At 48.8% G+C, this 18817-nt stretch overlaps 1 protein-coding gene across 9 annotated transcripts in view; it reads right to left on the reverse strand.

Moving 5' to 3' along the window:
• Positions 1–5057: 5057 nt before the first annotated feature.
• Positions 5058–18817, reverse strand: part of Scn5a (sodium voltage-gated channel alpha subunit 5) — a 94143-nt gene continuing 80383 nt past the window's right edge. For 8 of the 9 annotated variants that reach the window (XM_004642154.2, XM_023702228.1, XM_023702227.1 and 5 more), the window contains 7 exons: positions 17566–17688; positions 15501–15782; positions 13465–13518; positions 12714–12851; positions 11951–12055; positions 10664–10934; positions 5058–8452 (listed from right to left, as the gene is read on the reverse strand). In XM_004642154.2, the coding sequence (XP_004642211.1) occupies positions 7209–8452; positions 10664–10934; positions 11951–12055; positions 12714–12851; positions 13465–13518; positions 15501–15782; positions 17566–17688 (2217 nt within the window). In that variant the 3' untranslated portion in view covers positions 5058–7208. The remainder of the gene's footprint in view (positions 8453–10663; positions 10935–11950; positions 12056–12713; positions 12852–13464; positions 13519–15500; positions 15783–17565; positions 17689–18817) is intronic. The other variant, XM_023702230.1, reaches the window with a different exon arrangement.

Below are 18817 nucleotides of genomic sequence, written 5' to 3' on the forward strand. Positions count from 1 at the left end.
GTCCGCATCTTGTACAGCAATTAACCACTAAGAAGAATATATGCAGTGTATTATTTGTTGAAACTGTCCTTCCGATATGATTTGAAACTGTCTCATTGCTATCTGTTTGTCAATAAAACTTTGAAAAAAAAAATAAAAATAGTCAAAGGACTTGCTACAGATATTTTTCCAAAGAATATTTATAAATGGTCAATAAGTCCATAGAAAGGTAACGTAGGACCATACCAGGACAGATACTCAACATCCCCAGATACTAGGAAAACATAAATCAAGGCTACAAGGAGATACTATCTCATACTCATTGGGACTGGTGCTGTATCAAAAGAAAAACTAGAAACAACAAACACTGGTGAGGATGTGGAAGAAATGGAGCTGTTCTGCAGTTGGAAAAGGCACATTTCCTCGAAATACAGCTTGTCAGCTTTTCACAAGATGAAATGATTAATACTGTCTGTTTAGCAACTTGACTTATGAATAAAGACCTAGAAGAGTTCAAAGGAGGCTTTGGAAGAGGTCCTTGTACACTCATGTTCAAAAAAGCTCTGTTCACAACAAAAATGATATGGAAGCATCATCTGCATCCATCTAGTAGATAAACAAAATCTAGTTTATGTATAAAAAGGAATATTATTCATCTTTAAAAACAAAGGACATTGCTACACAGGTCTTGGCATGGATTACCCTGGGGACATTATGCTCTGTGATGGAATGCACAAATGCAGTGTGATCCCAATTATCTGAAACACACAGAATAGTCAAGATCATAGGATGGACATAGAGTAGTGATTGTCAGAGGCTGGGGAAGGAAGGACTGAGGGGTTAGTGTTCAATGGATTATAGACTTTCAGTTCTGCAAGACGAAGAATTTTGGGGATGGAAAGTAGTGGTGGTTGTGCATCCAGATGATTTTAATATTTTTAACTATATAATTAAAATTGTTAAGATGATACATTTTATATGCATCTTACCACAATTTATGTCCCCCCAAAGCCTCAGGCCCACTCATGGGGGTGGGCTTTTTGGAGATGGTTGGATCTAGAATTTATGATTGAGTCATGGTCTAGTGCTGGGGTTGGAGGTATAAGTGCTACATAAATGCCAGGGCAGGTAGCCTACATACAATATAAGGGGCGGAAACATGCTTGCTCTCCTCTCCTCTCTTGTTGCTTTTAGATTCTTCCACCACCATAAACTGTTATTCCTCTGTCACACCACCATGCCATAGCACCAGCTGATTATAGCCTGCAACCTCTACAAACTGTGAGCTAAATAAGCTTTCCCTCCTTTAAATTTGGGTGTTGAGTATTTTGTCCCTGAAACAAGAAAAGTAAGAATTTGGTACCAGTAGTAGGGTCATTGCTGTGACTATACCTGACCATGTGGTTCAGGAGCCTTAGGGAATGGCTTGTGGGAAGAATTTGAAAAGATTTGGAGATCCTGACTGAAAAAGCAGAGCTGGAATGCCTCAGGCTGTTCTGTATGGGAGATTCTGATCAGAGCTCAGAAGACCGGGAGGCTGGTAGAAATCCTGACAGTAAAGACCTGAGAAGTTTGTGCTATGAAGGAGGATTTTATTGTCTATTGGACTCCAGATATATGTTATGGCTTGGCGGGAAGTTTTTCTGCATTTTTCTTGTGTCCAGAGACTTTGCCTGAGATTAAGGGTAGCAGACTAATTCATCTGACAGAAGAAATTTCAAGGAATTCTAATGTGGTGGTGGCATGGCTACTGTTGGCAGCTTTTAGCCAGATTTATGTTGTGAATCAAGAGTGGAGAACTCAGCATGATGATTTAAAACATGAGTTTGGCCAGAAAGGAAGCTTCAGTAAAGGTATAGAGTGCAAAAATAGAGTAGAGTAGATCTTCATTTCTGATAAGGAACACAATAGAAAAGATAGCCTGAGGGCATCCCAAGGGGCAGCCAGACTCCACCCTTGGAGCCTCAAAATTGCAAAAGTAAAAGAATTTTCTTTAAGAAGAAAGCTACAGAGTACCATGTTCCAGAATGACAGCATCATAGAGAATTTGTTCCTTAGAATTTGGTTTAAAGTGTTCAGCAATCTAAGCACTTGAACCCTACAGCTAAGAGAGAAAGAAGCCTAACAACTGCTCCACCTGGCAGCAGACCTTGGCAACATTCATGTAGCACTCATTTTAGATACACACAGAATTAAGAGTTGTGGGGCTAGGAAGGCTTCCACCAGATTTTAGGAGATCCAGGAGGCCAGGCAGTGTGCCCCTGACAGGGCTGTGTGTGAGCCTGTGAGTGTAAAGCCAAAGGTGTAGTGGGAGCCCTAGAAGTTTGGAGAAACCAGGAATGCGGATTATGGGAAACTACAAGGAGGGTGCAGAGTGGGCCTAGGAGAGAAGCCACGGGAGCTACAACCCCCAGAAATGCTGTAGGGTAGAGCCATTCTAGCCCTTCGGAGTTTATGTCTTGCCACAGATTACTCCAGGTGCTGCACATGGAACTACAGAACTTAGTGTCTGCCTTGCTAGATTTTGCACTTGCTTTGGTCCCATTCCTTTGTATCCCAGTTTGTAACTTTTGGAATGGAAATGTCTATCTTGTGCCGCTGAATGTTGGAAGTGTTTGACTTTCTTTTCAAACAGCTAAGAGTTTGCCTTCAATCTCAGAAGAGACTTGGGATTTAGACTTTTCAGCAATGTGGAAACTGTTTGGACTTTAGCAACTCTTAAAGATGGACCAAATGCCTTTCTTTTCTTTTTTTTCTTTCTCTTTCTTTCTTTCTTTCTTTCTTTCTTTCTTTCTTTCTTTCTTTCTTTCTTTCTTCTTTCTTTCTTCTTTCTTTCTTTCTTTCTTTCTTTCTTTCTTTCTTTCTTTCTTTCTTTCTTTCTTGTTTTTCTTTTTCTTTTCTTTTCTTTTTTTTTTTTTTGGTAAAGGAATGTACATGAGTCTTTGGTGGGCCAGGGTGGAATGTTACGTGTTGCATCTGGATGACCTTCCAAAGCCTCATGTAGTTATGGGGAAGGGCCAGGTGTTTTGGAGAGGCCTGAATCTAGGGTTTGTGATTGGTTCATGGCCTAGTTGTATGATTGGGAGTGTGAGTGCTACAGCAGCCCTAGGGCAGGTAGCCTGCATACAATATAACAGATAGAAGCTTGCTTCTTCCCACTACCAGGAGGTGTTGCCCCTCTGCCACGCCACCCTGCCTTAGAGCCAGCTGATTATAGACTGAACCTCTATAAGCTGTGGGCTAAATAAGCCTTCCCTTCTTTAACTTTGGGTGTTATGTATTTTATCCCAGCAATGAGAAGAGTAAAATGAAGGAGAGGAGAAATGCTGCAGAAGATGTGGCCATGGAAGTCAGGGGAGGGAGAATTTCCAGAGAAGGGCTGCTGCCACTGAGTTAAATGCTGTAGACAGGCCTAGATGTGGGCAGAAAAGAAGGAGCCTCTGCATCTAGGCTTGGGAGGTGGTTTGGTTTCTCTTGTTGTCCCCCCAAGGCCTCATACAATCATGGGGTAGACTTTTAGGGGTTCTGTTTTTTTTTTTTTTTTTTTTCATTTATGTGTTTGGTACAGGGTCTTACTATGCAGCTCAGACTCACAGCGATCTGTTTTCACCTGCCCCAGTGCTGGGATTACAGGCATGTGTCACCACGCCCAGACTCAGTCACCAGCTCAGTGTGCCCTTAGGGCAGGGTCAGCATGGCATGCAGGATCAGGGATCGAACCATGGTCCCTGGGCTTGCCAAAGCAGGTGCTTAGTCCACTGAGCTATCTTATCTCGCCAGCCCTAGAGGTTGTGATTTTAATTCAAAATCCAATACTGGGATTATGGGTGTGAGTGCTACACCCACCCTGGGGCAGACAGCCTGAATGTAGTATAAGGAAAGGAGAGAGGCTTTCTCTCTCTGCTCTCTGCTGCTGCCACACAGCTCCTCCCTTTGCTCTTTGCTGTCTTCTGCTGCCATGAACTGTTGTCCTCTACCACGTGCCACCCTGCCTTGGAGCCAGCTGAGTAGGGACTGAAACCTCCACTAACTGTGAGCTAAATAAACCTTTCCTTCCTTAATATTGTGTGTCAGGTATTTTGTCCCAGCAGTGACAGAAAAGTAACTGAGACAGAGGTCCTGCAGACTGGTTGGGTGCTTTTGGTAGGTGGTGGGCTGGCAGCATGGAGCCACAGCATACTGTGAAGTGAGGGGAGGGGCGGACGAGGAGGCCAGAACCAGGTTTTGCAGATCCAAGTTCTGTCCTGGGGACTGCCCCTGGCTTGACTGGGTGGGGCCATCGCCTTAGGGTGCCCACGTGTCCAATTGCAGGAGCATATTGCTTTGCCCACACCCCACTTGTGCTGGTGTGGTCCATCTTTCCAGTCACTGTCCAGGGAAAAAACCCTGAAGTCCTTCATAGTTCTTGGAATGACCCTAACCCCCAGTACTGCCCTCCAGTCTTGCTCCAGCTCCTCCTGGTGGCCTTCTCAGGAAGCTGCCACCAATCCTGTAAAGTTTGAGTAGAAAAACAGAGCCCATCTTGAAGTATAAACTCGAGGTATAAAAAGTAAAGCCATATTAGCATGCCGAGCTGTACAAGGCTCAAGTCAACAACTTCTGACATCACCAGTTCTGTGGATAACCCATTACTATTATGGATTACTGGACTATATTGGATTATTTTGCTGAATTCATGCACCTACAATATTTGAATGCAATGGAATACCCATCTCTGACAAAACTAAACAAAAAAGGGGGATATAAATGAAGGACAATTTGTAGTGAAAAATATATATATCTGTATGTACAAAATAGGATATACAGCTACTTTCTCTTAGTTCAATGAGAAGATTTGTACTAATAGTTTTTAGACAAGATATTATATCTGCATCTTTTACTATGAATAACTACTATATGCAATGTATTAATTATTGTAACTCCTACTAACCTGTTTTGAAACTGTCTCATTGCTATTTCTTTCTCAATAACATCAATTTAAAAAATTTTAAAAAATAAATTTAAAAAATCATTTTAATGAAAAAAAAAAAAAAAGAATAGAGCCCAGACCAGGTCATATAAGTCATTTATTGGTTTGTTTTAAAAATATGTATTTTATTTATACATGAAGTTTGGTGAGAAGTGCTCAGTTAGTTCAACAGCATCTGGCACTTGAGGCATGTCACTTCCCCCTCCTCCTCCTTTTCCCCCTCCTGCTGGTCACCGTGCAGTTCTGGAGAAAAAAAGAGTGCCACACTGACCTGCTCAGCCAGCTTGTCCCTGCCCTCGGCTGCCACCTGCAGCCGGCCCTGGAACAGGTGTGAGGCTCCCAGGCTGTCCACACACAAACCAGTCTCCTTCCAGCAGTGGGCAGGTGGCCTGGCTGTGGTCCTGCTGTGCAGGGGTATTGAGGACACACCTCTCCAAGCCTTGAAAGCCAAGCACAGGTCTACAAAAATAAGATTTCCATTCGGAAAAGTGTCACCAGGACAGTTAAAACCAAGTCCCACGCTGGACTTGAAGGGAACGTGGGAGGAGTCTGTAGGAGTGGGGCGGGTGGGGGTGGGGTTGCCCCCTAGGGGACCGGGGTGACAAGAGGAAACATAATACTTTATTTGCTGGCAATGCCCTCCTTCAGCACAGCCATGAGCATCATGAATGTCCAGCCCTCTGACAGTGCAGCGAGGTAGGTGAGGAGCAGCCAGCCTAGCGCAGGCAGGTGAGACTGAGCTGGCTTGTGAGGTGGACACCCCACAGAGGTCAGCTCTGCTGAGGAGCTGACTGGACAGCAGGGCTCCTGTGTGCTCAGGCTCCACCAGCGACCCTGTCACCTCGCAGCAGCGACAGTGTTTTACTTTAAAAGATTTGCATATGCTAAATAGGATTGTCAGCAGCTATAGAGGTCCTGGGGGTAATTGAACTAGTAAGGTTTTTTCCCTGAAAAAGCCTTCTTGCGAGACCTATGAGGCATCCCAAACCCTGTCCCAAGGAAGTCCTGCACATGGTGCACCAGACTCTGGCCTCCTTTTCCAGAGGAGGTCAAAGTTTTGTCCCCTCCCAAAGACAAGAACCAGCCCGGCCATCCTGGAAGCTGTTTCCTCCCTATTCATCACACTGCCTTGGTGAAGGCAAAGAGGATGTCCATCAGGAGAAAGGCTGGGACCTAGGCAGGGTTCCCTCTGCACATGGCCAGAGTGCACAGTTCTGGGGAGGGGCTAGCAGAGAGCAGCAGCTTCCTTTCTTCATACAGTCCTGCAGGCCACCACAGACATGCAGGGATAGACTGAGCCCAGACCTCAGGGCTCAGCCTTCTCATTCCTGTGCTGGCAGGCAAGACCTGTCAGGTTCTGTGAGTAAGGACAGCTGCAAGCCCAACTGTGAGTGGGGCTTGTGCCCTCATTCTCACCAGGTATAGTCTTAATACTCTTATAGGAGGGATGGAAGGGCAGCATCCATGTCCAAGACCAGCGCTGGGGCCCAGGCCAGTCTTCTGGAAGCTTTCTATTTTCATAAGACTGACCAGTATGGCCTGCATAAAAACATAGGGGAAAAACAGGTCCCTGGGGAGAATGGAAAGCCAAAAATGAGCCCCGCTGACAGAACCCAAGGAGGCGGGAACAGGGGGAGCCCGGGCCCTCTGGGGCCTGGGTCTGGCCTCGTGTGGGAGGAGTGTGTGTACACACTTGTGAATGTGCCTCATCCCCTGGCTACTCAGCCCAAGCAGCAGAGGACCTGCCCCTCCTCGGTGGGGAAGGCCCCCGGGAGCCATACTGCATCCCGGTTTTGCTTTGCAGACAGAATCTGGCAGTTTCTTAGACACTCCTGTTTGGGATTAAGAAGACGCAGCTTGAATGGCTGCCAACATCTATGGAAAAAACATTAGTCCTTTGCTCGAGTAAAAAAAATATCAAATATAATAAATTTACGAAAGCCTGTTCACAACACGCATAGTCTATTTTATGTTTCACCTCAACAGCTGTGATGATGATGCTTTGCAGAGCCCAGGGTGCTGCCTGGCCAGGCCAGGCCCCTGGTTTGCACAGAGCTCCAGGGACAGCCTCCAGAACAGTGGGCTCCTTTGCTGCTTCCGGCTGATGGCAACACCACAGAGCTCCACCATGTGGAGCCGCAGGCTGAGCCCATCTCTTACCCCTGAAGCCGAAGGCCAGGAAGGCCCCTGCATGCTGGTTTTGACTGCATTCAGATTTGCCAAGGTACAAGAGCATGTGTCCTGGCCGGTGGGGCTGGGCTCATACTATTGACTCTCGGTCTCTGTCTGAGGATGGGGGAAAGTCTGCAAGATCCTCACTGTGGCTGTAGTCAGACACCCGCACCTGGAGGTTATCACTAGTGGCCCTGGTGACACTGTCGTAGGAGGGTGGGAAGGATGTGGAGGAAATGGAGGAGCTGGAGGGCGGCCCGTTGTGCTGGGAGAAGTAGTTCTCGTTCATCATGTAGGCGATGAGGCCCTCTCGCTCAGGGGCATCCTCTTCCGAGAGGCCGCTGCTGCCCACCTGCTGCCGGAAGAGGAAGGAGGCATGTTTCACAGAACGCTGCAGCAGGTGCCTCCGGAAGGCCCGCTGGATGACTGTGGCTGACACTTCTTCATGCTTGCGCCGCAGCGTGGTGGTGATGGGCTCATAGGAGATCTTTGATGGGTTGGCTGCCATGAACTTCTCCTCCATCTGGATTTTTAGGGCATCCATCTCCCCAGACTCCCCCAGGACCCTCTTGGTGAAGGCAAAGAGGATGTCCATGCAGTGGATGCGGTCTCCACTCACCATGGGCAGGTCCATGTTGATGAGGCTGATCTGGTTGGGCTTGGCGATACGGAGAGGCTCAGATAGGGCATCTGCAAAGTCGGATAGGGCTGAGTACTCGATGAACTGGGTGGCCTCTGGGTCGAACTTCTCCCAGATCTCATAGAACATGTCAAAGTCATCTTCACTCAGGGGCTCAGTGCTCTCCTCTGTGGCCACACTGAAGTTCTCCAGGATGATGGCGATGTACATGTTGACCACGATGAGGAAGGAGATGATGATGTAGGTGGTGAAGAAGAGGATGCCCACAGCTGGGCTCCCACAGTTGCCCCGGGAGCCATTGCTGTTGGGCAGATTGGGGTCACAGTAGGGGGGTCCTGTATTGAGGATGGGGCTGAGGAGGCCATCCCAGCCGGCTGAGGTGGTGATCTGGAAGAGGCACAGCATGCTGTTGGCAAAGGTCTGGAAGTTGAACATGTCATCAATGCCAGCCTCCCACTTGACATAAGCAAAGTTGGCCATGCCAAAGATGGAGTAGATGAACATGACGAGGAAGAGCAGCAACCCAATATTGAAGAGGGCAGGCAGGGACATCATGAGGGCAAAGAGCAGCGTGCGGATTCCCTTGGCCCCACGGATCAATCTGAGGATGCGGCCAATTCGGGCCAGGCGGATGACTCGGAAGAGCGTCGGGGAGAAGAAGTACTTCTGGATGATGTCAGAGAGCACAGTGCCTGTGGGGAGCAGCAGGGCTTTGGCCACTGACAGAACCCTGTCCTCCTCCCAGGCCAGCACCTCTCTGCTCAATGAGGATCCAGGGGAAAAGGCTTTTCCAGGAGGACCAGGTCCAACAAGCATGCTGGACTCTGCCTCCCCCGCCTCCCTGCATCCCTAGCAAAGCTCTGGGTACACTTGCATAAGAGTTGTTTCCACCTTCTACACCATGGAGTCTGAGGCTAGAGGGGGACTCACGTAGCATCTTATTGCTCAGAATGCAGTCTGAAGGCCAGAGATCATGGGCTCTGGGTGCCTAATAGAAATGCAAAATCTAAGCTCTAACCCCAGCCCATTTCTTTTTAACAAGCCTGGACAATTCATGTATGTAAGGGAGAGGCAAGAAACACTTCCCCTAAGCCCATGCTCCCAACACCACACCATGCCTCAGTGGCTTCTCTCCACCTTTCTATGATAATTCCTGTCACCTTTCAACTCTGTTTCCTTCCAGGGCCTCCTCAGTGAAGGGTCTCTAGTGACTACCTGGATTTGGAGTTTTGGGGGACTTGGGCATAAATTATAGGAGAATGTGTGAAGTAAACTAGCCTTATATTGGTCCAAGTGACATTTCCAGAACTGAATATAGTAGTCACTTGCTGGCTAACATGTGTCAGTAGGGCACTGAGCCAAGCATGTTATGGTCATCATTCTAGTCTGACCTTCCCATCACCCTGGAAAAGTGAGCTGATAGCATCACCCTCATTTTCCAGAAGAGGAAAACTGAGAGGTGAAATAAATTACTCAAGTTGCCACTGGAGTGAGAAGCAGGGATTTGAACCCAGACACACTGGCTCCAGGCTGGCCTCTTAACCATGGCTTCTGGTGTTTCACATATGTTGCATCTGTATTAAAGCCTCCTGTGACACATGGCTCACTCCTGCTGCCAGTGTCCTGCATTGTCTAAAGGGTCTCTCCAGCTCTGTGAGGCACTGCCACCACCCCCTCCACCTGAGACCTTAGGGCATTCCTGACCTTCCGTCTTGCTTCTAACTAGCTGCCCATTACAGGAGTGGCAGCCTTGCTGCCTCAGCCTCTGCATCAGAGGTGGGAAGACAGAAGTCAGTCACTCAAAAGGTAGAGGTACTCCTGAGAGTAAGATAAAGAGTTTGGGCTCTGAGCACAATGTGACAAAAGAAAAAAATCTATTAAATAAATTAATTTTCATTAAAATTAAACATTCTTGTGTGTCAATGAACACTACCAAACCTCACAGATAGGGAGAAAATATTTGCAAGTCGTACATTTCATAAGGGATTAGTACTTAGAATATGGAAAGAATTCTCACTACTTAATAATAAAAAATTAATTAATTCAGTTTGAAAAGTGAAGCAAAAGACTTGAACAAAAATTTCTCCAAGGAATATATAAAAATGGACAATAAGCACATGAAGAGATGTCCAGCATCATTAATCACCAGGAAAGTATAACCCAAAACTTCACGAGAAATCACTTCATACCCACTAGGATGGCTATAGTAGAGAGAAAGAGAGAGAGAGAGAGAGAGAGAGAGAGAGAGAGAGAGAGAGAGAGAGAACAACATGTGTTGGTGGAAAGGGAATTCTTATAGATTAATGATAAGCATGGAAAATGATGCAACCACTCTGGAAAACAGTTTGGTAGTCCCTCAAAATTTTAGATTATTGGCTGCCAGAAGCTGAGGGAGAGAGAACATAGAGAATGACTACTGAGTGAGTAGAATTCTCTTCGGGTTGAGAAAAAGTTCCACTTGAAGGGATGACTGCTGACCTAGCAGGCCACTGACCTTCTATCCCTGGAAACTTACCCAGTGACTTGATTTTTCAACCTGGAGCTTTCCTTTGGAGGGCCAGAGAGTCTCCACCTCTCTCATTCCCTTTCCCAGGCACACTGGAAGCTTTCTGAGCAGCCAGAGTTGTGCTTCAGGTCCTCTAGAAGGTGGGGACGGGACAGGGTGCTGGGTCCTCTGCTAGGTCAACTCCTTTGGCCTGCATGGGATCTCCTAGACAAGTTCTCTTGGGAGGGGTGTGTGTGTGTGTGTGTGTGTGTGTGTGTGTGTGTGTGTGTGTGCCTAGGGATGAGGAATGCAGAGAAAGGATAAAGGAGCCTAGTGCTATACTTCACAATAAGTAGAGGCCCAGAGCTAGAGGACAGCACTGGCTTGGGAAGGCTCCTCATCTGCTTTGCATACCCACCCACAATGGAGAGGATGACAACCACGAAGTCAAAGATGTTCCAGCTGTTGGTGAAGTAATAGTGGCGCAGGGCAGTCATCTTGACGATGCACTCGCCTGTGAAGATAGCCACAAAAAGCAGGTTGATCTTGGCCAAGATGTTTACTTTCTCAGGGCTTTGGTCATCAGTCTCCACCATCATGGTCACCATGTTCAAGCAAATGAGAAACATGATGCTGACGTCGAAGGCCTGTTTGGTCACGATGTCAAATATGAAGCCCTGGTACTTGTTCTGAAAGAAAGGGCAAGATGAGTTCAACAGTGGCCTCAGACAGCCCAGTGGACCCCCTGGGGCTTCTGCCTGCTCCTTGTACTCGACTCTCGGTGAAGGTGCAGCCCCTGTCACACTGCCACGGCGAGTGCAGAGGAGGGTGTCATGGCGGCCAAAACAACTGGCTTCCTGCCTGACATCCCAGGCTCAGCGGTTCTGTCCTCCATGAGGCTGTCCCTGATGGATCTTCAGGGGGAGATTTCTCCCATCCTGAGTTGAGTTCCCTCAGCACACGTTCATGGTGCTTTTCTTTGTTCCCACAGGCAGAAGGCTAAGTCAAAATGAAACTTCAATCCTAGTCATTGTATCAGCCCTCAGATGAATATATTTTCTCTACTTTATATGGTATTGATTTAATTTATTCTGGCTTTGTTTATAGAATAGAAATTATTCATCCTACTGTACGTGTGTTTGATTATAAATCATCCTAGATTATTTGGGGGGAAGACAAGGCTGTAAGGAAGCACACACACAAAACTAATCTGGCACAGACCACAGTGAGTGAGCAAGAAACAGTCAACTAAAAGTGATGAGCTGGCTTTGAAAAAAATTGGGTGTGCCGCTTGTTAGGCTTAATCAGGTTACATCACTTAATCACTTTTTTTTTCTGCTCCCCATTTTGTTGGGGAGTGGATCGATTGGGCCAAGGAACACAGCCTGGCAGAGAAGCCAGCAGCCTCCACCCGGCTCTGCTCCCCGAGAGATGTTTGAACACAGCTCCTATAAGGCAGAGGTTCTAGAATGAGGCTCTGAGCAGGGTGAAGGCAGGGAACTCTGCCCGCACTCTCCAGGGAAAAGGGTCAGTAGAGTCCCCAGATGCTACCACCTTGTTCCCGACTGTAGGACCTCTGTGTGGGTCAGACATCCAAGAGCACCTCAAGCTGGCATGATAGATTGTGAAAAGTCTAGTGGCTGGCTGTGTGGTTGGGACTCCCAACGCAAAGACACTCCTCACTCTACCAGGAAGCCCAGCTCACCAGGGGCCGTGGGATGGGCTTCTGGGGCTTCTTAGAGCCCAGCTTCTTCATGGCATTGTAGTACTTCTTCTGCTCCTCTGTCATGAAGATGTCCTGGCCCCCTAAGTGCAGAGAGACAAGCACCAGCCTCATTTTGGGGTTCTCAGAACCTTAGCACTGAGGGTATAGGGTCCTGCCTCCTTGATGAGGGGACCAGGGTCAACCAGGTCACCTCCTCACTTCTTCTCCTGGTGGAAAAAGGATGTCCCTATCCTGCACCAGACCTGCTCTTCCAGAGTTCCTATCCTCATTCACTTTAACATTTCCCTGGCTTTGTGACCTGAAAATCCAGTGCTCACCCCAACCTCTTCCCTTTGCCCAGCTCAGGCAGCCCTGAGGTTCTCTCTGTCTACTTAGTTTGCCTGAAGATAGTCATGTCTCCCATGATGGAGGTCTGAGAAGGCTGTGGGCCTCTGCATAGCCCCACCCATGACCTCTGACTATGGACAAGGTGAATAACCCAACTTCATACCAGCTTCCCTAAGTAAGCTCAGCAGGCACTGTGTCTCCCACCAAAGCCCCTTTGTATAAGTCCTTATGGGCCTACCAAGTTACATCTGTGGATGCCTCTCTCTCCTTATTATATGACAGTAAGAGGACTAAACCAGAAGTGAAGGCAGGGTGGGCCCTGTAGCCACACTGGCTCCTCAGTCCTCAGTCCTCTGGCCCTGGCCCTGGCCCTGGCCCACCCCGCTCTGCCCATGTGGAGTGGTGCTCTACGTATCTTTTTCTTCTGTTGGTTGAAGTTGTCAATGATGACACCAATGAAAAGGTTCAGGGTGAAGAAGGACCCGAAGATGATGAAAACGACAAAGTAGATGTACATGTAGAGGTTGTATTCCCACTGGGGCTGCTCTTCATACTAAGGGGAGAAATCAGATAGGGAGATCAGACAGGCTGAGGTCTCAGGACCTGACAGGTAGGGTCATTCTGTGGGAAAGGCTGTACTCAGAGGAAACCATAAGCTTGCGTGTGTCATGAGTACATGTGTGTTTGTGAATACAGAGCAAGGCCAGGGGAAGGTAGGAAAGAGTGGGGCAGTAGGCATGCTGGGCTTGGGGCTGGCACTGTGTCAGGGAGTGACTTCAGCTCCAGGGCCCCTGACCGGTTGATATATTGTGGCCAGTCTTAGTGGTCACTGAGCTGCCAGTGTGATTGTGTGGGGCACAAGGATGAAGAAGAACCTTGATTTTCATCTCGGTTGCTGTCATCTCATTCTCCTAGGGTAAGGTACGGGTAAACTACAGTGAGCTTGGTCTGAAACACACTTGAGAATTAGAGTCTTCTTAGAGAATCATGCAATTCTATCCCACAGCCAGGCCTGGGTACTCCAGCAGAGCTGAGCCCCAGGTGGACACACAAGGTCCTGCCTTGGGAGGTGGGGCATTCAGATGTAGACATTGACTCTCTGGTAGCCACGTAGCCAAAAGCTTCAGGCACTCCATCTGGTGACAGAGGCAAGGGTGGAGACCTACCCCTCTAGAGTCCACAGCTGCGTACATGATGTCCATCCAGCCTTTAAATGTTGCCTGGAAGGAAAAGTGAAGGTTAAGAAAAATCACTGAATTCTGCATCTTGCTTGGGCTATGCGGGGCTCCAGCCTTGACAGACAAGGCCAGGAAAGAGTCTCTAGTGGGAAGCAAGCAGACTTCACACATCCATTCTGTCATGTCAAATGGCTCAGTGCTCCACAGAAAGGTCTAGCTTAGGTCTGAGAGCGAAGGGGAAGCACACTGTGAGAAAGTTGTGTGTGAGAGGTGACCTTCTTGATGTGCTTTAAAGGGAGGCTGGGCCAGAAGGTCTGCCTTCCGCTCTGCACACACTTCAGGTTCTAACACAAGAGTCTCTCACTCTGTCTCAGGGACAGAGGGGTGGGGCTTGGACTCCCTGGCCCAGCTGAAGGGTTACCTCAGTGCTGAGCTGGACCCCCTCCTTGTGCACATTAGGGAACTGTGGGACTTTTGCTCTGCAGAGTTCCCTAAAGCCCATGAAACATCCCCGCCTTGGCCTTAAGGGCCAGTGGTATGTCTTGGATTTCCAGAAGGAAGAAAAACCTTCATTATCATGTTAGCCAATTTTTCTGATATAAATACTCCTTCCATGGCTGATTTCAAGTTACCAGTGTGCTATTACTGAACACAGAGTTGGAAAGAGATGTGTAGAGGCACAGTGTCACAGTATTTCTAGGACAAACAGAACAATAAATAACTGTAGATAACTTCCACAGCACAGATGATAGTAATGCTGAGTTCTGAGTATTTTGAGTATTTGCTACTTCTGCTTTAACTTCATTTAGTTAATTACACATTTACCTTTTTTTTTTTTTAAATGATGGCTGTGCTTAACAACAAACTTGCAAAATTTCTGCTAATGTCATACCCAGCTTCAGCACAGCACACTCAGATCCTACGGTCATGGAGCAGGCTGCGTGAAGGAGACAGGGCTTGGCATGGCTACACTGGCCATCCCAGTCCAAGTTGCTGGGAAGATACAGAAAGTGCGGAGATGTGCTTATTGCTAAGACCAGTGGCCCTGTAGGGTCTGACTTGTGTGCTTGGTAAGACCTAATCCTCTCCAAGGCCCTGAGCCTCTCTGCAATGCACAAGCTCAGCTACACAAACTTTCTGTGCTTAAGCGTCTGAGGCAGTCAGGTGCCACAGTTTGTACCTAGAGCGCCCCCTAAAGTCTGTGTGGCACAGGCTTGGTCCCCTGCAAGGCCTACTGGGATGTGGGGAATCTTTCAGAAGTGGTACCTAGCAGGCAGACTTCAGGGCTCTGGGTGATGCTCTGGAGGGGGTGTCGGGTGTGGGGGATTGTTACTTCTGGGACTTAAGGAATGGGCAGAGCTGTGAATGGATATGCAAAAAGTTTCCAGGTAATATGCTCTTGGGTGGCCCTTTACTTTGGGAGCTAGAGATGTCTAGGTTTATAATTAGGTAGCAAGATAAGAGAGGTACAGCTTTCTGCCTTATAATTCTACAGGAATTTCTGTTGTTAAGGCTACTGGTAGGTTAATTTTATGGCATGTATTATAATCATTGATGTTATCAAATTCACAGAATCAATGGAAAGTCTTGAAGCAACATGTGGCTAGACACTACACATCTTGGACATCAAAGATGGAAGAAAACACAAGAGATATTACTTCCTTTTATAACAAAGGGTGGCCAGAGTCACAGTTTTGCTAATAGTCCAGTCCCTGCGGAGTCCGTGGTCTTTTGTGCTTAACTGGCGCCATCATACTACCTACCAGATAGCCTGAAGAGGTCCACTTGACTACTGGCTGGGAAACTAGTTCTGCCATAGTGCTGGCCTGGCCCTTGTGCCATGCACTTTGGAGCATGTGGCATCTGTTCTATAACTGGCATCTGTTCAGAAAAATCTGGGGACTTCCTGAGGCCCTGGAAAATCCTTAGCCTCCTTGGGGCCCACCACCCCCTCCTGCCCACACCTGGGAGGAAGGCAGATGCTGCTAAAGAGCTGGGGGAAGAAGTCCCTCTCTGAGACTTACCACCTGCAGGAGGGCCAGGTACCCAGCCCCCACATTGTCAAAGTTGACCTTCACCTTGGTCCAGTACAACTCGCCAGTCATGTTGAAGGATTCACACTCGCTTTTGTTGTTCACGATGGTGTAGTTCAAAGGCAGATCTCCCTCAGTCTGGTTGATGCACCTCCCAAACTTCCCCGCAAAGAGGTTCACGCCCATGATGCTAAAGATGAGCCAGAAGATGAGGCAGACGAGCAGGACATTCATGATGGATGGGATGGCGCCCACCAGGGCGTTAACCACCACCTCAAGGGGACCAAGAGGAGATTCAGTTCTTGGGGGTGCCCAGAGCATACACCCTTATCCAGGCTACCCACTGAACTAAATCCATGGCTACAGGGGCTGCTAGGGGAGAGTGCAGATCCTACAGTAATGGGAGAGGCCAACTCTGTGGCTGGAAGCTCTGGCAGGACACACACGCCTTTCTTTGTGCCCTAACGTCCAATATGACCCTAGAGCACTTGTCTTTCCCTTGTTGGTTCTCCTTTGCTTGTATCCATGGCCTTCAAGACTTAATTTTATAAAAATAGGGTCTCTGTCAGTTACGAATACTAGGATTCAAATGGGAAAGGGCCTTGGCAACATATCCCTGAGACTTTGGTCCTCTTATCAGTCCCACTGGTCTTATACTCCCTGGGATACATTTCTGGTTCATTTTAGGGTTATTGCTAGAGATCAATGGACACTTTCCCCTAAAGTATAACCAGGGCACCCTTGTGTAATATGTAGGAGGATACTGCAACAGTTCTGTAATGCTCCAGAGCCATAGGGCAGGTGGCACGAAGTCCCCCTGAGCCTCTCGCATCCCAGTGAGGGCCTGTCTGGCCCTATGGAGTTATAGCCACAAGCTTCTTTGACTAATGCCTCAGCACCTAGGAGAGGGCTCCCTGGAAGATGTGTTTGGAGTACCCAGCCTCACTTGGGGGCCCATCTGTCCCTGAGGACATCTATCCCACAGATGGTGGTGGAGCTGGTGTGGGACTCGTGTGGCCCAGAGGGCCTGGAGGCCAGAGAGGGAGGTGTTACTCCCCAGCAGGCAGGAGGAATCCTGGAATAGGGTGAAAAATCTAGCGCTCAAGGACACCAAACTTGCCTAGGTCAGACACCTCAGGAGTGGTCCTTGGTTGCCTTAGTGGCCAGTGGTCAGAGGCATTTGCATACCTCACATCTTCCTGTGGCCTCTGGAACCAAATGCTTTTGCTTCCAAAGAGATCTTCCACTCCAGCCCTTGTGTAGTCTCTTGTAGATGAATTTCGACAAGGAATAAGCAACCTATCTCTCCATGTACTGGGGATGTGGGCAAGGTTCAAAGCCTTCAACCAGTGGTGAGCAAGCAACAGTGCCTGCCACCTCAGGGAGAAGACACACATGCCTTCTGCAGCGACCCTGAATTGTGTGTTTTGTTAGAAAAAACAAAAAGGAAAGACATGCACACAAACATGTATGTGTTTGTTTTCTTGCTATATATAACAGCTAATGTTTTTCTTGGGGGCTTCTAAATTTGCCTTATGTGCTCATGTTCTTGATGGTGAAAAATATGGTAGTCTGAAAAATGCACAGGGAGGTCCACTCAGAAAACCGTGCAGAGGCATTTACTAATAGGTGACCCTGTCACTCTGCACACTGGCTCTGGTGGTATGAATAAGCCTGCTCCCTGTTGCCTAGCTTCACTTTTCCTTCCACAGCCCCTGCCCAGCACAGATGGGGGGAGGCAGCCCATGTCTGCTGGAGTCCAGGGTATGCAGTCACACAGAGTAGGCACACGGGGCATGTAGGGAGATGAGACTGCTAATCAGGGTGGAGGTAGAAGAGTGCTGGCTGAAGGGATGTCACTGAAAAACTTGTGTCCAATAAATTCTTGTCTTCTCTCCCTTGTTCTCGACTCTCCCAGCCCTCCTCCTTCCAGGGGCCCCAAACCAGAGATTCTGGGTCCTCAAGTCAGTAGGACACTGTGCCAGCAAGCAGAGCCCAGGAGTTCCTCGGTGTGACTCCAGCCCTAGCCTGGCTAGAAGGCCGAAGCTCCTCTTACCCTCATGCCCTCAAATCGTGACAAGGCTCTCAGGGGACGGAGGGCACGCAGTGTCCGCAGTGACTTGATGGGGCCCATCTCAGCGAAGCCCAGGGTGTTGGCCACCAGGCTGACCAGTGAGACCTGTGGAGATGGGATGCAAGATAGGGTCAGACCACAGGGCTCTGGGGCCACCTCGGACTGGCTGGCTAAGAGCCTGCATGATACAGGTATCCAACCTGTATCATGCCAGGCCCACTGGGCTTTCCAGACCCAGGAGCAGCAGGCTCGGCTCCCAGCACTCAAGCCAGAGAATCATGGCCTTAGAGTCTCCTGAGAGCCACTGTGCACATCACAAATGTGCTCTGTAGGAGCCTGCTAACTGCCATCATAGGACTCAGCATGCCCAGTCCACACACAGGAACACTGAGTTCACCAGGGAACTCCCATTTGGGACCTTTCGTCCTCTAAGCTCTCTGAGATCCACCCACTGCCTCCTCCATAGCAGACCAGTGATCACAGTCTCAGCGGTCTCCTGCCTGACATCCCTGTGGCACTGTGAATCTACCCTGGTACTTGGGCCACCTGGGGTGTGAAAGTGGTGGACAGGGCCTGAGTCCCACAGCCTCCTATCCCAGGCTCAGGAGTACTGCGGGCCAGGGGGCCACCAAGGGGCAGGCAGAGCCAGGGGCATCTCTCTGAGCACTGCCTCCCAGGACAGGGCCTCCTTCTGCCCTGATCCCAACAAGCTATTCTCTGCATGGCTGTTCTTTCTGAAGCTCACCCTGCCCGCCCTGCCCCTGTCTCCCATCTGTTGATGGCAACCCTGTCCTCCCAGGGCCACAGTGTTGTCCCTGCCTCCACTCTGTCTTTGACACCCAATGTCTAACCCATCAGGATTTCCTGTTGGCTCTGCCTTCAAACTACATCAGATGTCTAAACATCTCTCACCACACCTGCTGCCTCTGTCCTGAGTGGGCTCCCTTGGCCCTCCCTAGTGAGTGCAGAGCCTTCTAACTCTGCTTCCTCTGTGCCCCCTCCCTTCTCCCAGACAGAGCCCCTCGATGAGCAAAACCCAGTGCTCATCACTGCTCTGTCTGCAGCCCTTCAAAGCCTGCCAGATTTCATTCTACATAAAAGCTGGTGCCCTACCCCCCAGAGCAGCCAGCCCAGTCTCCTGCCTTCAGTCCTGCTTCAGCCAGTCTGGTCCACTTCCACTGCAAGTGTGCCAGCCATGCTCCAGCATCTGGGCCTCTGTGCGGTTCTTCCAACC

This window comes from Octodon degus, unplaced genomic scaffold, assembly GCF_000260255.1.
Source record: "Octodon degus isolate 3935 unplaced genomic scaffold, OctDeg1.0 scaffold00147, whole genome shotgun sequence".
NCBI lineage: Eukaryota > Metazoa > Chordata > Mammalia > Rodentia > Octodontidae > Octodon > Octodon degus.